Source organism: Ambystoma mexicanum, chromosome 3p (genome assembly GCF_040938575.1).
Source record: "Ambystoma mexicanum isolate Mex_15411 chromosome 3p, UKY_AmexF1_1, whole genome shotgun sequence".
Taxonomy (NCBI): Eukaryota; Metazoa; Chordata; class Amphibia; order Caudata; family Ambystomatidae; genus Ambystoma; species Ambystoma mexicanum.
This window is the reverse complement of record NC_090925.1, coordinates 1,232,800,541-1,232,817,614: the sequence shown is the minus strand read 5'-3', so window position 1 is coordinate 1,232,817,614 and position 17,074 is coordinate 1,232,800,541. Positions and strand designations below refer to the sequence as shown.

At 44.8% G+C, this 17,074-nt stretch overlaps 1 protein-coding gene across 2 annotated transcripts in view; it reads left to right on the top strand.

The window, feature by feature from the left end:
* The window catches only part of UBN2 (ubinuclein 2), a 1,320,634-nt gene that overhangs the window by 895,965 nt on the left and 407,595 nt on the right, over positions 1–17,074 (top strand). For both annotated transcript variants that reach the window (XM_069652705.1, XM_069652704.1), the window contains exon 14: positions 7,437–9,335. In XM_069652705.1, coding sequence (XP_069508806.1) covers positions 7,437–9,335 — 1,899 coding nt within the window. The remainder of the gene's footprint in view (positions 1–7,436; positions 9,336–17,074) is intronic.

Sequence of the window (17,074 nt, the reverse complement as noted above, 5' to 3'; positions counted from 1 at the left end):
CAGCAGCGTGATGCCATGAAATGCCATAAAATATAAGGTCTTTCGGGGTGTCCCAACATCCAACGCAGGCAGCCGCCCAGGTATGGAGAGATTTGGTGTACTCTAAACAGGCTGTTCCTGCCCATTGTTATGCAAGTATTGCCCTAAGATATTATAGTGGCAATGCTCGCCCCCTCTTCAACACAGCAGTGTCACGGGCGTTCCCTCTCTCCGGGAGCAGCGCAATGCCCATTGCTTCCATCCAGGAGAGTGCTGTGGTAGTATCCTCAAAAAAGTGGGACCAGCCATTGTGGAGCACCTTGAGCTTTGCCGGGTAAATGTATCAGATGTTTGCTCTGCGCAGCAGTTCTTTTGTGGGGCCATACATAGCCCTGCACTTCTGCACCAGCATAGTGTAGTCGGTGTATATCGCTAACACTCGCACAATGCTCCCCTCTGCCCTGGAAAAAGCCAGAATGTGTTCTCTATCCTTGAAGTTAATGATCTTCGCAATCAAGTGTCTCGTGTGGCTGACGGGGGTGCTCTTCGGGCCAGCGACCTGTGCGCGCTCTACTGTGAAGCCTTGTGTCAGCATCCCAGGACCCCCTTCTTGCAAGAGTAGATTTTCAACACAGGTGGTCGGATCATTCTCTTTCTCCCCTTCTGGCGGCAGCTCAAGAATTCTGATGTTGTTCCTTTAGGCTCGACCCTCAATCTTCCACTCGGCGCTCCAAGACACTCACTCTATTCATCTGCTCAGACACCTGCGCCTGGGCAGCAGTGATGTTCGATGTGTTTTCACACACCTGTGTTTCCACCGTCCCAATCCGGTCCGACAGTGACCGCATGTGTTGCCTCAGTAGATCCACATCCAGTATCACAGCATCCACTTTTTGTTCGGAGCATGTTTTCAGCAAATGCGATAGCCGCAAGGATATGATTCTCCTCTTGCTGGCCCATCGTCTACATATGCCCGCCGCCCTATGCGGCCTTAGGCATCCTCTCCGTACCTAGTGCTACCTTTCGGGCATAAGCGTCCATCATTGATTGCTTGCCTTTGCTCTGGTGATGTTTATCTGGCATCTGGGTAGGGGGCAAGGGCCAAACCGCCAGGAAACCAAGTGTCGCCACGCAGCAGCTGCACTCAATTCAGTGTCTTAGAAGTGGCACAGGGTCCTCGGGAATCTGTCACAGACCACAGTGGGGCCTCCTGCCGTCCTTCGCAGAGTCAACGGTGTTCGGCAAAGTTTGTATGCAGTACCCTTTGGGTGCACTACACACAACTCTGACTACAGGTATAGGAAGCCCAACCTTTGGTATTTGGTATTTCCTACTGGATCTCTCAGCGGCATTTGACTTGGTGGATCATGATGTGCTCTGTACCCACCCGGAATCTGCGGCCCACTTCTCCACACATGCCATTGCATGGATCAAGTTGTTCTTTAGTGGCAGAACCATAAGGGTTTTCTCTACCTCTGCAGCGGCTGACCCAGTACCCATCACATGTGGCGTCCCCCAAGGATCCGTGTCTCTCCAACCATGTATAACATTTTCACGAAGCCCCTGTTTGATGATCTAGACTTTCTGGGTGTCACCTACACAAACTATACAGATGACACTCAGATTCGTATCCCACTTTCGGGGGATTATGAACAGGATTTGGCCTTGGTGAACAAGATATACCTCATCATGCAGGCATGGATAGCCTGTCTTGGTCTATGCCTGAATGATGACAAAACGGAACTCATCATACTGGGGAATACACAAAATATCAAAAGCCTGAACGATGACCATTCAAATTATAGATGGCAACAACATTAAAGTAGCAAAAGAAGTAAAAACATTAGGTTTTTACCTCGACTCTTGCCTTTCTCTAACAAAGCAGATGAGTGTGATGGCCTCTAGTACCGCATACACCTGTAAGCTGATTAGAGCAGCTAAACCATACTTGTCCACTACCAGCTGCCTCACCCTATCTAGAGCTCTGTTATTATCCAAATTGGACTATTGCAACGCGCTATACATAGGGTCTAATAAACACACGCTGCAAAAAATCCAAACCTTGCACAACAATACCGTTAGAGCCGCCCTAGGAATCCCAAGAAGAGAGCATATCTCAAATGTCAGGAGACAATCTAACTCGCTCTCCACAGCTGACAAAATTAAACTTAAAACAGCATCACTAACCTTCAAAAGCATTAATGACTTAGCCCCCAAATACCTAACAGAAAGATTCAAAAGAAGAACCTCTAATAGACCCACCAGAGCAGCAAATACCAACCAGCTAGTTGTGCCCCCATTTAAATTGAGCACAGCCGGAGGCATCAGCTTCCCCGTCAAAGTGGCCCAGTTATGGAACTCCCTCCCATCTTCTTTAAGGTCTGACCAATCCTATTCACACTTCAGACTTAACTGCATCAAATGGCTCAAAGAAAATGACTAATAACTGACCGACACTAGAACCATTCACGTCTGAACCGTCTGTTAATATCCCTCGCTTACCCCACCTTGCTCTTTGACTTTGAATGTATACTGTGTATACACCTCTGTGTACAAATACCTATGTACATAACCATGTATATTGTCATCCTCTTGCTGTCAATGCATCCTGTAACTACTTGGAATGTGTAACTGTAACCTGTAACTGTAAATTGTAAGCTTAAAGAATTCTTGAACACGCGCCCAGATACCCTCGGGTCTGGCGCGCGCTACAAATAAACAAACATACGCTTGTACTACACAGTTTTGATAGCGTGTTGAGCAGCCAGGCTTATCTCAAGAGGGGTCAATGTGAGCTGTATGGGAGTTACACAGAGATTCACAGTGGCAAGTATTCAAATAAACACTTATACACAAGGTTTCTTGAATAAACAATTTATCAGTCCGAGTAAGATTTCTTCAGAAGGGAGCAATATAAAAGTAACACTCAAATACACTTCAAAATACACACTCGTAATATTCTAAAATCAGTGAAGACCCTTTTGGGATGGCCCACAGACACAACCTACACCCTCAGGTGACTTCAATAGCTAGGGTGCTGGGGACATTAATATCTTCCTGTTTGCATTTAGAATAAGGTTAGAAGTTGGTAAAAGGAAAAGGTTATTAAAACAACAAGAGACCACAAATATTCTTAAGCAGGCAAATACATTTGGATCCTACAGCAGAGTCATTCAGTATAACGGGCTAGGCCAAAGACAATGGGCAAAAGTCTTATATAAGATGAAGCACCTCTGGTAGGTAAGTAGAAAAGTATTTGCACAATGTTTTAGAAGTCTTTGAAGAAAAGAAAAATCAAGTGTAGGGCCACAAGCTGATTAGACTTGTGAGTAGTAGAAGATGCGAGCAACTCTACAATAAGAGGTACATTCTCTCAGACTTTACAGTACCTTTGTATTGAAGAAAAAGTGCAGCAGATGAATTCTGTTCCTGTGCAGCTCTGCAGATCTCACTGTTCCTGGGCCTCAGTCATGGGCACAAGAGAGAAGCCTTCTGGGGACTCCTGCACTGCAATGGGACGGTCACTGCTCGCAACCGGCAATCTTTCCAACAAGTGGCACTTCAGTGTTTCAGCTTCTCGGGACTGCCGCAAATAGCAACACCGCGGTTTCTGGCTGTCGAGATGGACTTTCCTTGCTTCTGGGGTACCGCACTCTGAGTGGGCTCTGTCAGTCCTGCTTCCTGGGACTCCGGAGGATCTTCCTGGAGCACTTGTCCAACTTAAAATCAACACACACAATCTGGTGTTCCTCTCCCTGGCATTTCGATTTCCAGCAGCAACTCTGGAAATTCAACCAGGTCCGAGAAGGATGTACAGATGGCTTACTTTGGAGTTGATTGGTCCCCCCAACTCAAGGGGAGAAGTCGTCCTTGCAGGGTTTTCTCTGTCAATATAAATTTTGAGTTTCAGCACAGCAGCAGGGCTTCACCAAGCAAACCAACGGCCCAGGAGTTGCAGCCAGCGTCCTCTTCAAGTGCTTCTTCGGTTCCTTTGTCCAGTGTGTCGAGACTGCCTTCCAAGCCAAAAGCCTCGCCTTTTATTCAGTTCTCTCCTATTCAGTCCAGCCTAGCTGTCAGTCACCCAGCAGGGTGGCTGTCGTTGCTGGACAGTCAGCCGGCCAATCACCACAGATTGTATTTGGGTCTCCAAGGAGACTAAGCACAGGGAGTTTCGGGCACCTCCCTCACATCCTGCCCACCCCAGACACACTGGAGCCAGAGGTGGGCTTCACACTTGTGAATCCCGCCAAAGGCAAAATGAATAATGGGGCCAAACCTGGTTTGGCGCGCAGAGTAAATCTCAAGAAGGACCTTTCCACAAAGAAATGGTGAAATAAGAATACGGGGGCCATTTTTACAAAAATGACACCCTTGGGTGCTTTACTGCAGCTGCGAACGCAGCCTGCAGTAAATGCACAGCACGGTAGTTAAAATTAAACCACTGCCACCAGCCATTCAGTGAGAAAAGGGTAACATAAAAAATGTTACATGAGAAGCTAGACAAAGGGGATATTAGGTAACCCTGGTAACCCCAGAGCGTGCTGGGTCTAGAAAGGTGCCGTGTGACACAATGTAAATGATGATGCCTACGGAGTTTGTCAGACTCCACAACCAAAAGGAACACAGAGTTCAAAATCACATTAAAATACATGAGTGGGATTAAGGGTCTCTCTATCCAAGTTAAAAAATGAAGTCCTCAAAATCCAGCAAAGTTGCTGCGGGTTTCTAAGGTGGAGGAAATTAACACATTTCTACACACACACACACACACCCACACACACCCACACACAAACCTCCCTATAAGGCATTTCCTGATCTAAGAAGGCCAAAGAACAAGCAAAAAACATTGTGGCATAGCCATCTTGGGGTTTTAGCCACCTTTAGTAGCCATGAAACACTTGTGTGTAGGCGCGTTATAAATGCCTGATAATATATCATTAGCGGTAAATGCAAACGTGCATGAGAAAAATATCACTGCTGCCACTAGCTTTTCTTGGGCACATTGTTAAAGTAACCAAAAGGCCATTATATAAATAGATATAAGGATACAAAGTATCATAACTGCACTTCACTGTAAGGGGATGTGTGCAATTGTAATCGTACAAGAATTCACAAAGAGACAGTCTCTCAGTACTGATGGTCTTGGGGACTCTCCAGGTTTCCCCATAAAAATTAGCAAAACAGACTAGGGAAGCCAGAAGGCTTTACTAACCTCCAAATGTCCGGACAAGGTTCAAAAACAAGCAAAAAGAAACTGTCTCTATAGAAATCTATGTTGGGAAAGTTGCAAAAAGAAAATCTTTACTAACACTACCCTTTGCAAATTAACACCCACTTTGCATTTAAATACCGTTCGACCGACTTGCACCTAAACATAAATGCTTTCTAAAGAATCTTACTATGGAGGTGTTTTTTTAAAAAAATGTTTACTGGCAGTGAATTCCATAAGAGTGGCAAGCAAATTGCTGGCCCTATCAATGGAAGAACCTTTCCTCGCAATTCACAAGGAAAACTAGCTTTTTTTAACACACTATGTTTTCATCAAAATGTTTTTCTAAGTTTCAAGCCAAACAAGCTGAGGTGCCATTTTTTTATTTTCTTCAAAGGAACACAGTGCTGCAGAAACATTTCTTCACACATTGGACATGCAGAGCTGTCAGGATTTTTATGAAAGGAATAAAACCAATCTGAAGAACAGGCAAGCTCTTTCTGTCTTTTAGTGTAGTACAAAAACGATAGCCCACCAGCAAAGCAGAGAGAGTGAAATGAATAGTCCAACCTATTCAAGAATGTTATAACTAGTAAACTAACTGCTACATAAACCCAATGCTCAATTCCACTTCGCCAACAGGGGTCACAGTTTCCTTCCGAATAAATAATCCTGTGAATTGCTTATGCAAATCTTATACATGGTTCTCAGTGCATAGTTCAGAAAGCACTAAAGCATTGATATACAAACAAGCAGATTCTCAAAGTACTTCGAAATGCATTCCATGCTGACCAACTCACCCCTTTCCACTAGGATCATGTAATATATAAAACAGGGCTGAACACTGCAACATGGTGGCATTACTTGCCTGTACCTATAGTTTTGCAGCATTTTCTTTACATTGAAGAAAAAGGTTTTTTCTAAGTTATGCATACATAAATGTGACATACATGTGTAGTGAAAATAACTTGCAGATTTATATAGATTTGGGTGTATGCTTATATCACAGGTAAGATTTCTCAATATACAGCTGCACAAGACACGTGATATAGATTTATCAACGCACGTGCAGTTAGAAAAACGGTTGGACCTAGAAACACATGAAATGGTCGACACGATACTGCTGTTAAAAAAAAAAAAAAAAGTGTAGACATGCTAATAATGAGAAGAAAGAATGGTGAAATAAGCTATTGATAAACATGTACATTCACCCACGTAGAAATACTAACCTCACGTACATCTGCCAAGATTAATTTGTGATCGACAGGTTTGTCTCATGTGCCATTTCTTGACTTTATCGATTCATTTTTCTGGTCTTTTATAAATTGTTTTATGTTTTGTACGAATGTTTATTAGATCATATTAAAATATATGTTTTACATATTTTGGTATCCCTGTCTAGATTAGCTCTGTCAGATATATAAATATTTTGATTATGACTGTGTGACACCTCTGTGGGCAAGGACAAGTAGCTGGTTTGTGGCACTCTTGCTGATACATATAGTTTAGTCCTTCCGCCACTCTGCCCCCATAAAAAAGGACACCAGAGCTCCCGGTTTAGCTCACAATGAATAACATGTGCCACTGCTGTAAAAAATAAAGTTCAGGTGCCAGGACTGATCAGGCTCACATTAAGCACTGAACAACTGCGTCTGTGTGTGCTTTATTCCTTTGTCACATTTGTGCCATTGTAACCTAAACTCAACTCTTGTTGTTGGTGATGTTGCCGGGGGGATTAATTTGTGAAGTTGGAAAATGTGGCCTTGCACTAAAGAGTGAGAGGTCTCCTACATCTCTGGATTCTGCAACTTTAAATATATGAAGGCGATTGTCCATCTGCATTTCTCCTCTGATGTGCTGTGCTGGCAGTAGAATGACTGCTCTGGTCTTCCTGTTGAAAAAAAAGAACATGATCTTGCCAGTTGAATTGTTTTAGGAGGAATTCTTTAAGGAAAAGGAGTAAAACGCTACAATTGTTTTCATGCCATCTTATTTGCCAGCTAGGGTGGTTGGAGGGAGGTAGTTGGGTGGCTGACAATATAAATCTTTAAAAACATAATGCGCCTTCTGTGGGGGTTTAGAAAGCTCACAATGTTAATAGACCTGTACTAGAGGCAGACTGAAAAGATAGCCTGAATGCAAATCTACTTGACTCAATTAACGATTATTTATTTCATTTAATTTGCCTTTTCTTTTTATTCAGTCCTTAGTTGCCGGATGATTGAATCTTTTTTTTTCTTTCTCTTAGGAGTCGAGCCCAAAAAAGGAGCAGAAGACCTCTACGCCACTGGTGACCGCAGCTCGCGTTTCTGCCCCTATGTCAGTTGCTCCAGTTGGCACCCCCTTAAGCTCTAACTGCATACCAGCCTCAGAGACCATCTGCCTGGATGACTCCCTTGATAGTGAATTGCCCTTCAACGCACCCTCAATGGATTCAGTGAGTGATACTTTGACAGGGCTTAATGGGACCAAGATGGCAGCCGTCAACTCCAGCCTAGATACTCCCACTTCTAGGCCACGCTCTACTCTTAGAGAGGAGAAGTTGGCCACTATTATGAGCAAGTTACCACTGGGAGCACCAAAAAAGGCAGAGCCTGCTCATACTCCTCACTCATCTAGTCTCATTGCTGGACAAAGTGCCTCTGTTCCAAAGAAACCCCATGATCTGGCAGCCCATGCTGCTATTACTTCTGGGCTTATTGCTGGATCATCCATTCAAAACCCTAAGGTCTCCCTTGAGCCACTGCCTGCCAAACTACTTCAGCAAGGACTACAACGTTCAATGCAGGCTCAGGTTTCCTCTACGTCCACGCAAGCACAAGCATCATCACCATGCTCCTCCTTACAGACTCCAGTTCTTTCCTCTCTTTCATCCACTACATGCTCACAGACCCACGTTCACTCTTCCTCCTCATCGTTACCTCAGAGTTCCTCCTCGCCCTCCACATCACAAATGACAAAGATGCATCAACAGACATCTATACAGCAGACCTACGTATCCCCTCTGCAAGCCACAGTTTGCAAATCACAAGCTAATCCGGTGGTGAGATTGACTAATAGCCCACACATCTGCTCTTCAACTCCGGTGACGAAAACACCAGAGAAGCACCGCCAAACCTCTTCAGCACCCTCTTCAGGAAGCAGTCCCCAAAGCTCTCAACCGCTGGTTTCTCGGGCATCAAGTTCTTCTACCTCTACGAACTACTTGGCAAAATCCATGTGTAATCAATCAGCCACACTTGCATTCAAATCTCCATATACAATGGCTCCATCTTGTAAAACTTCAACTACACCTAGTTCTTCCAGTGCTAGCATACTGGTTGCCCAGAGCACCTCCCATCAAAAACAGCCTGGTGGAAATAACATCAACCGGCAATCCCCAACCATAAGTATGTTATCATCTAACCACACTGCTTTTCAGCCGGTGAAATCATCACAAACATCGGCAAAGATGGCAAACCCAGCACCCAGAATGGTAAACCCTGCCACTAAGATGCCCAGCACTGCCCCCAAAGTTCCCAACCCTGTCCAGAAGATGGGTAGTCCCACCCAGAAGATGGCTAATGCCACCCAGAAAATGGCAAATCCTGATTCCAAGGTGGCCAATGCTGCTCTCAAGATGGCCAACCCTTTGCCCAAGATGATGAGCCCTGTCCCCAAGGTGGTCAGCCCCACCCCTAAAATGGCCGGTCCAGCCCCAAGCCTTCCCACACCAGCCCCTAAACTGTCTAGCCCTGCCCCCAAGATAGCCAACCCATCCCCCAGGCTACCTAGCCCATCCCCCAGGCTACCTAGCCCATCCCCTAAACTGCCCAGCCCTGTTCCCAAGCTGCCAACCCCTACCCCAAAACCTCCAAGCCCTGCCCCAAAACCTCCAAGCCCTGCACCTAAGCATATTAGCCCTGCTTCTAAACCACCAAGCCCTGCTCCCAAGCTGAACAATCCTTGTTCTGGACCTATCAACAGGAGTAATGTGAACCTAGCAAGTGTGAATGTACCGATTAGGAGCAACGTTAATTCAAATGTTACAAATAGGACTAACCTGCCTGGTGGTGCAGGGAATGGGACACAGGGGGCTTCTAAACAGCTTTCACAGCACAGGCCATCATCTGCCTCAGGGTCTCCTGTCACAGGAGCCATTGTGCAGGTAAGTGCAAACATTGTTTCTTTGAGTCTGCAAATCTGCACAATAACTGCATAGTCCTTTTAGATGTTGGAATAAAAGGCCTTGTGTAATTTGTATGCCATGCTATTTATGGCAGATTAATGGAAACGCGAAGAAGAGAAATTTCAGTGTTTTCAGATTCGACATATTGACCTAGCAGAAATGTATTCAATATTGAGGTTTTGTAGCGTGACATGGTTACATTTTTGAATGGTTTGCATTATCCTGTATTTTTGTTTAGCGACTTTAATGTCTTAAAGGTCTATTACATACACTTCCTAAATGAGTAAATAAAAGGGGTGACTGTTGAGGTGAATATTTTGTTGACAGTCAAGGCACTAAAAGGGTTGATAAGAAAATGGGGATAGTGAAAGTCGCCTGTAGGGCTCTTAAACTAGGGCTGTCACTTGTGAATTTATATTTTTAAGAAGTTTTATGACTGCAGGTTTGGTGGATAAATCAACATCTATATTGACTGCTCCTTTTGGGATATAATGTTTGAAGCGGGGTGACACTGGAGGTACGGGTGAGCTCAATCTGTGTTAAGTTTGAAAACCCTCTCACCATTAAGTGGAAGCTTGATGTCTGAGTAGGAAAAGCCATTGAGAAACTGTACTTGCGTTTTGTTAATCTGAAAAAAGTGTCGGGAGCCTTGATGGTGCTTCCGCCTAGCCCAAGGTGAACATGCCCGGACATCATTCAGAACAACCATACAAAGTCTTTGGACTCTGTGCGATCAGTCTCAAAAGTGGGAATTTGCAGTTGATGCCCTGAACCTCGAACACCTAACAGTGGCTCGGCCTTGAGCACCTACCTCTAGGGTTGACCTAGTCAAAAAGTAGGCCCTTCACATGACACCAATGTCTATTCACACAAACAATTAGACTTTTGCTTGGGTTAAGACCGTGGTGAGAAAACTAAATTTCTAATAGATATGTCCTCTGACAAATACCTCATCTTCTGATCTCTATCCTCACTGGCGGAGTTGACATAGGAAACTGTTTTCCCAGTAGGGGGTGTATTGCGCCTCTGCCGATTTAAGCTTCGATGGTCCCTTCCTCAGCCCGGAATGAATGGTTTCCATTGTGTGCGTGTGTGTATATAGGGCACATCGCGGCCCGTGAACTTTGTTCCTTATTCTTGTGCCCTAAGCATGCTGCATCAGGAATGCTCTCTCCTACTCAGAATGTTTCTCTTTGTCATTTTCTGTTTAGCGGAGTAAAGCCTGTAGTTTTTAAAAACATTGGGGTTCAAGCGATGCAGAGGCTGCACTTGGAAGATGGTGATTGCGGACCACCACGAGATCTGCTTGTGGGGTTTGAGCACAGAACCCATCTGAATGTGGATCCTGGTAAGGGGTTCAAGACTTTCAGAGATTGTGTGCCCAAATTGAGCTGGGCTGTTCTAGTTACCAATAGTTTGCTTCATAAAATACACTTTGGGGTTGCTCTCTTTTCCAAAGAGCTACTGAATGTTTTGTTATATTTACAGAGGAATGAGATGAAGATAAGGACTTTATAGAGTTATTATTAGAGTAGAAAACAATGGTGTTCCATTGCATTCCACTGCTGTCGGCCATTAAAAAAAGGTGAACCCATCGCTAATTAAGCCTAACTCCATAAAACCTGCTAACCCACGGGGGTAGAAAAAACACAAACCTTCTAATTCTGACCCAGTCTACATCAAAGCTCAACTGGCACTGGGCTCCCTAGTGGTCACTACCATTAGGAAGAGAACAAACGCACCCATGACCAATACAGAATTTCCCCCAGGCAAAGAAAGTAGGCGGATATATAATTTTGTAAGAATGGCAGCAACAAATGCCTGTTACCTTTTGAGTATTCAACGCAACAGCACTAATGTCCAGATGCAACAGGGCCCAGTGGGATGATATGAAGGACTTGCTTAAACATGTCCCTGCAAACGTGCGGGCAACTGTTGCAGAAGGGAAGAAGTAAGCAAACGCTATAATCGAGACCACACTTGATGCAGCAGACACAATAAGGTGGCAAATTGCAGGGACAACAGTGATAAAATGCCATGCATGGCTTAGAAGCTCAGGTTTTAAACCAGAGACTCAAGCTATGCTAAACAAACCCATAGAGGAGGGTGCCTTTTCAGTGAACAGATCGATGAGAAAGAGCAAAGAAGGGCCATGACGCACTTAAAACACTGAATCAAATGTCAGGTAGGTCTTTCCAATCTAGTGGCGGGGGGATAAACAAACCAAGGTTTTTTGTCCCAACACTTGTACAGCCACAAGGTCAATTGGCACAAAATCAGACCAGCAACTGGCTTTCAGCATCCACGTCACCTCTCATGCAAACCCCATGGAGTTTCGTATAACATTCACCCACACATGGCAGGGGATTACATATGATCAAGGAGTGTGTGATGAATCTGGCAATGTCATCACCTCTTCCAGGGGGGGGGCTCCCCATATGTGGCCAGGGCGAGGCCGATGCTCTCTGATCCGAACCCTGGGGGTGGTTATTTGAGGGAGGATCACAGAGGGGAAGACGACCCTCATGGAAGTAAAGGTGACTTGCCAGATGAGACACAGAATGCCCCTTTTTCATCAGGTTCTAATAACACCCCTATAATACCCCAATCCCTCTTGCCACATGGTAGTAAGACGTTAGAAATCTCCCCCAGATTCCAAAACCAACTCAAGGTACCATAGACCCCCCCCCTTCCTCCAACCCTAAGGACAATCCCCTCCCTAATTTACTAGTGGATTGTACTTCTACCATTTCCCTAAATAGTGCTGGGACGAGGAAGAATAGGAGTATCCTGTGATTGAAGATCACTTTCCCAGTACTGTGACGAAAAAGATCCCCAATGACTCACAAGAGAGTTATAAGATCAGTACTGTGACGAGGGAGAAGAATGGAGCTATTTAGTATTACATGTAAGAATAACATACAGGAGTCTAGTTTTTCCCAAAATCCTATTGGCCAGAGTCAGTATAAAAGCAAGAAAAGACTCGGGAAGAGTGAGAAAGGCCCTCAATGTAGGACTTGGCTGCAGAATTTGTGTGTTACAGGGAAGGAACTTTGGACTGCTGTTCCAGCCAAGATAATTGGGAATCATTGCTCCCAAAATGCCTATGGTGAGCTGAGAAGTGCTGGAGGAGCCAAGAGGACCAGTCTGCCACCTCCAGAACGAAGGGGAACCCCTGGGCATCAACAGGGGTCTATAGCCCAAAGGTAACCGAAGACTCTCACTCAGGGAAACCAAGGAGTGTATCCAGTGCAGGGAGATTCTGGCTGAAGAAGCTGCAGCGTTGTTGGCAGAAGAAAGCTGCTTCTCTCGAAACGGATAGAGAGACTGTGGGCCTGCAGAGATTGTCGTAGAGCCATCCGGCTCAAGAAGACAGAAATGGAAAGCTGACTGCGAGAGGAGACACGCTGCGAGAACGCCAGAAGCTAACTCAGGGCTCCTGGGCATTTGCAGGTGCGGATCGGCAGCGTTTACCTTGCCGAAGCCGAATGGAAAGCAGAAGAGCCCAGCAGGAACCGCGAGGATCGTATTGGCCGAGGAAAGAAGACTGCGAGATGGGAAGAGCAGCCGAACGATCACCACCGGCTGACCGCAGGAGTAGTAAATAACGCCAGGGAGAAACAGTGAGTCAGTGAAAAGGAAGCAGGGACACAGAGGCATACGGGCAGACATGCTGAAGGCGAATAAATGTAAATTATACAAAAAAAACTAGAAAGAGAAGGAAATATTGAACCTTTTGTTAAAAGGGAATGCGATCGAGTTGTAGGAGACTTTAAGTTCTGTAAGTGTGTACAATACACATAGAAAAAAAGCCCTGGCAGGATAGTGTACCCGGCAGGTATTGTGTTGGATAAAGAAAATATTACATTTGAAAGTGTGGGCAGAGCACATGTGAGGACATCCTTGGAAGGAGAGTACACCAGGCAAAATAAAGCTGCAAAGTGTGTGCATTTAAAGAAAGCCCTGGCATGAGAGTATGCCAGGCAATTGCAAGTGTTTACATGGGAAAGTCCTGGCAGGGAAACACAGCAGGCAAGGACAAACTGAACAGTGCCTAAGAAATACATTAGTTAAATGGGTCCAGAGAAAGATATATCCGGACTAGCCAAAAGCTGAGTAAAACCAAGGAAATGAGGAGTGAAAACCTGACTGGAGAGAACACCAGGTATCCTAACAAGATGAAGAGAAGTTTTTTTTGTGGAATAGTTACATCGTGGATTAAGAGAAATTCAAGGAACTAATATATTTGAACATAAAACAGAGGGAAGAGAAATCTAGAGGAACGGAACCGCCCTCTGGAATAAGGAACGCTATCCTTCTGGAACTTTTGTGTTGGCGTTGCACAGTTTACTTTTGAACATTTATAAACCACTCAAGGCCAAAGACATTACCCATTTCACCTTACAGTTTATTTTGTTAGAGTGTGAGGGCCAGAATAGTGCTTTAGACATTGTGATATTGACAGACCCTTAGTTTTGGTTTCATGTAGGGAAACCCCTGTAGCGCAGGGACAGAGGGGCATTTCCCCACCCCCTTTTATTTTAATGAAAGTCTTTGACCAAAACTATGACTCCCTGGTGTCCGAGTCTTATTCCTGGTTCCTCATAGGTGCAATACACAATGGAGAGGTGGTATTGTATCAAGCTGATAAAACCTGCGACCAAGCAACAGAAAGCTGCTGCAGGATCACCTGGAGCTTCTAGAAAAGAAAGTTGACTCCTTCAAAAAGACATCATTCAGAGTCAAGCCTCACCATGTAAACAAGGGTGTGTATTCCCTTAGTTCCAAAGGAAGACAAAACACTGAGACCAATCTTAGACCTGAGGCAGCAAATCAATACGTAAAGCCTCAAAAGATCAGAATGACAACATTACACGAAGTCCTCCCTCTTCTAAAAAAGGGAATATGTATACCGACATTAAAGATGCTTACTTTCATATTTCTGTTTCCCACTCACAGAAATTTCAATTCAAGATAGAAAAGGTACACTGCTAGTTAAAAGTACTTCCTTTTGGAATAGCATTGGCATCTTGTGTATTTATGAAAGTGCAAGTGGTGGTAGCAGCTCACCTACGCAGGGATAACCTCCCCATCTCCCCTTACCTGGACGACTGGCTCATGACAGGGGAGTCACAGGCAGAATGCATAGAAAACATTCAGAAAACAAACAGACTTGCTTTTTTAAAATTAAGATTCATCATAAATGAAACCAAGTCGAGCCTGATACCATCTGTTTAGTTGGATTTCAGGAATCTGGCCTGTTGGACAGATTTTAGGAGGCCACCCTAGTTATAGCAAACGGGGAACTCTGAGAGGTTAGCACAAAACCCAATAAAGGTAGCAATGGCTTACAGTCAATGCTTGTTCTCAGGAGAGTGAGAGTGGTGTCAGGGCCTCTCAATTGTTTGTTTCTCCCACTTAAACTTGTAACGCCAAGTCTGGTGCAGACTAAAATGTAGAACTTGTAATTCGTTTAAGTGTCTAATGGGTCCTCAAAGCCTTTATTCAGCTTCTTGTACCTCTTTCTTTCTCATCCGTACCAGATCTCTGAGATAACCTGGGTCTCTCCGAATTATTTAACTTCTGTTTCCTCTCTGTAGGTCCCAGACCCCTTTATGTTCTCTCCGGTTCTCCCCCAACTTGCTATGGGTCCAAGCCCATTAACTGTGCGTTTCATATGGGTCCTTGACGAGGGAGAGGTAGGTGCTAAGTCAGCCCAAGCAGCAGCAGTTTTACTCACAGCTGCTGCTTCAGCCGCCTCAAAACCACTCTGAGGCCTTGACTCGCAAAACCCTGGTGGGAGGCAGACGGACTGAGCATCTGAAAGACTGGTGTGGCATTACTTTGGATGCTTTAGCACTAGAAACCGTAGCCCAAGGTTACTGCCTACCTTTTCAAAAAAGGCCACATGATATCCACCGGGGAGAAACGCTTTCAAAGTTCCGGATTCGCTTCTTGTGCAGGAAACTTTGACCCTGCTAGAGAAAGGTGCTATAGAACCGGTACCTGTGGCGGAGAGGAACAAGGGTTGGTACTCCCCGTATTTTGTAATTCCCAAAAAGGATGGAGGATTGTGACCCTATTCCTACGTCCTACCCCCTTTCCTCCATCCTGTATGGGCATCCCTCGCGAGGGACGGGAACGGAACCTCTTTTCCACCAGAAAGACATTTCCCCTTTAAATATACTGGTGTGCGGCCCTGGGAGCACCAGCTCCCTTAACCCTGTCCACCGGCACCACACCCCAGTCCCCTTTTTCGCGTCGAGTTGTGCTGGAAACACCAGGGTAAGGGAGTACTTTACCCTGCTTTTATTGGAAATTGTATAGATCTGCACCAGGAGAAGGGAGCCATTCTCCTGGATGTGAAATTGTATAAAGACTGGGTGAAATCCACAAGCCAGGGTAAGGGAGTCATTCCCCCTTGCACTTTTTGTTGTAAGAGAACATTCTTTTTGGACACTATCCAAGAGCGGGAGAACGGAGCCATTCTCCTGGGGAAGGAACTTTCTGTTAGTTTATCTTCTAGTTTTAGTGTGTGGGGTAGAAGTAGGTTGTGACACAGGACGGTAGAGATTAATTTGACAGATATTCTGCCAGACTTTCAGTATTAGTTTTGAGGCATGGAAACCCCTCTTAGCAGATGGGGATAGTCGGGACCTTTTCTTATTCACACAAATAAGTCTATAACCAAAACTATGCCACCTTTTGTCTCTGCATCCTTCTTTGACGCCCTTGCACCAAGTCCAAACCGATGAGCGTTTTAGTAGTCTGCTATGCTTTAAGGGGAAACCTAGCATGCATCTTACTTGTGTCCTGGATCTTTGCTACTCCCAAGTTGTGCGAGAACAGCCATAGAATGTTGCCACCTGAAAACTACTTCCAAGCATCTGTTTGTAGCAAACTTTCGTGCAGTCTTTTACCCATTTGTGAGTATTGTTGCTCAACTGTCATCCATGCGGGCGCACCTTTGTGTTCCCATTTTCGCCTACCAATTGTGAAATGAGAACTGCCCCACCACATTTTCTTTTTACAACCTATTTTCTGTTTTTACTTCTTTCTCGCTGCTCAGCCAGCCTATGCCAGAGTCTTGCATTTAAGACATGTTTTGTAGCACAATCAATTTGCAACAGTTTACTGTAATAGTTACTGCAGTATACATGTCTTGGAAATAGCCGCTGGTGCATGCTCATACATACTGTGCATTCATTTCACCCAAGTAACTCAAAGTGCACCACTCGATTACGCAGTGGATAGCATTCCAATTCCATACGACCTGGCTTGACTAAACAAATAAGTCCATATGGTACTGAGCCTCAAATGCTGGGGCATGTTAATGTTAAAGGACATTTGTACCGCGCACTATCACCACCGGAGTGGTCCCTTGGCGCTGCATGGCTCATCACGTAAAGCAGTGCCTCACTGTACCTATGCCACTCTTCCATTTAGTTCTCTCAATTGAGAAATGTACAAGCTGTCCTGGTAACCCCTTGCAAGGTAATGGCACTGAACCAAAATGGTGTCCAAAATTAGAGACACTCTCGTCCCCTGCACACCACTATTACTGAACAACAGGCAAAGCTTCAAAACAATAATATGCAATTTAACGTATCAACAAAAATGTAGAATATCTAAACAGATGTTACAGGCGAAAAACCTGCCTATACTATTTCTTAAACAACTTCAACATAAATGCACTTTCCTTTTAGATGGAATCTTTC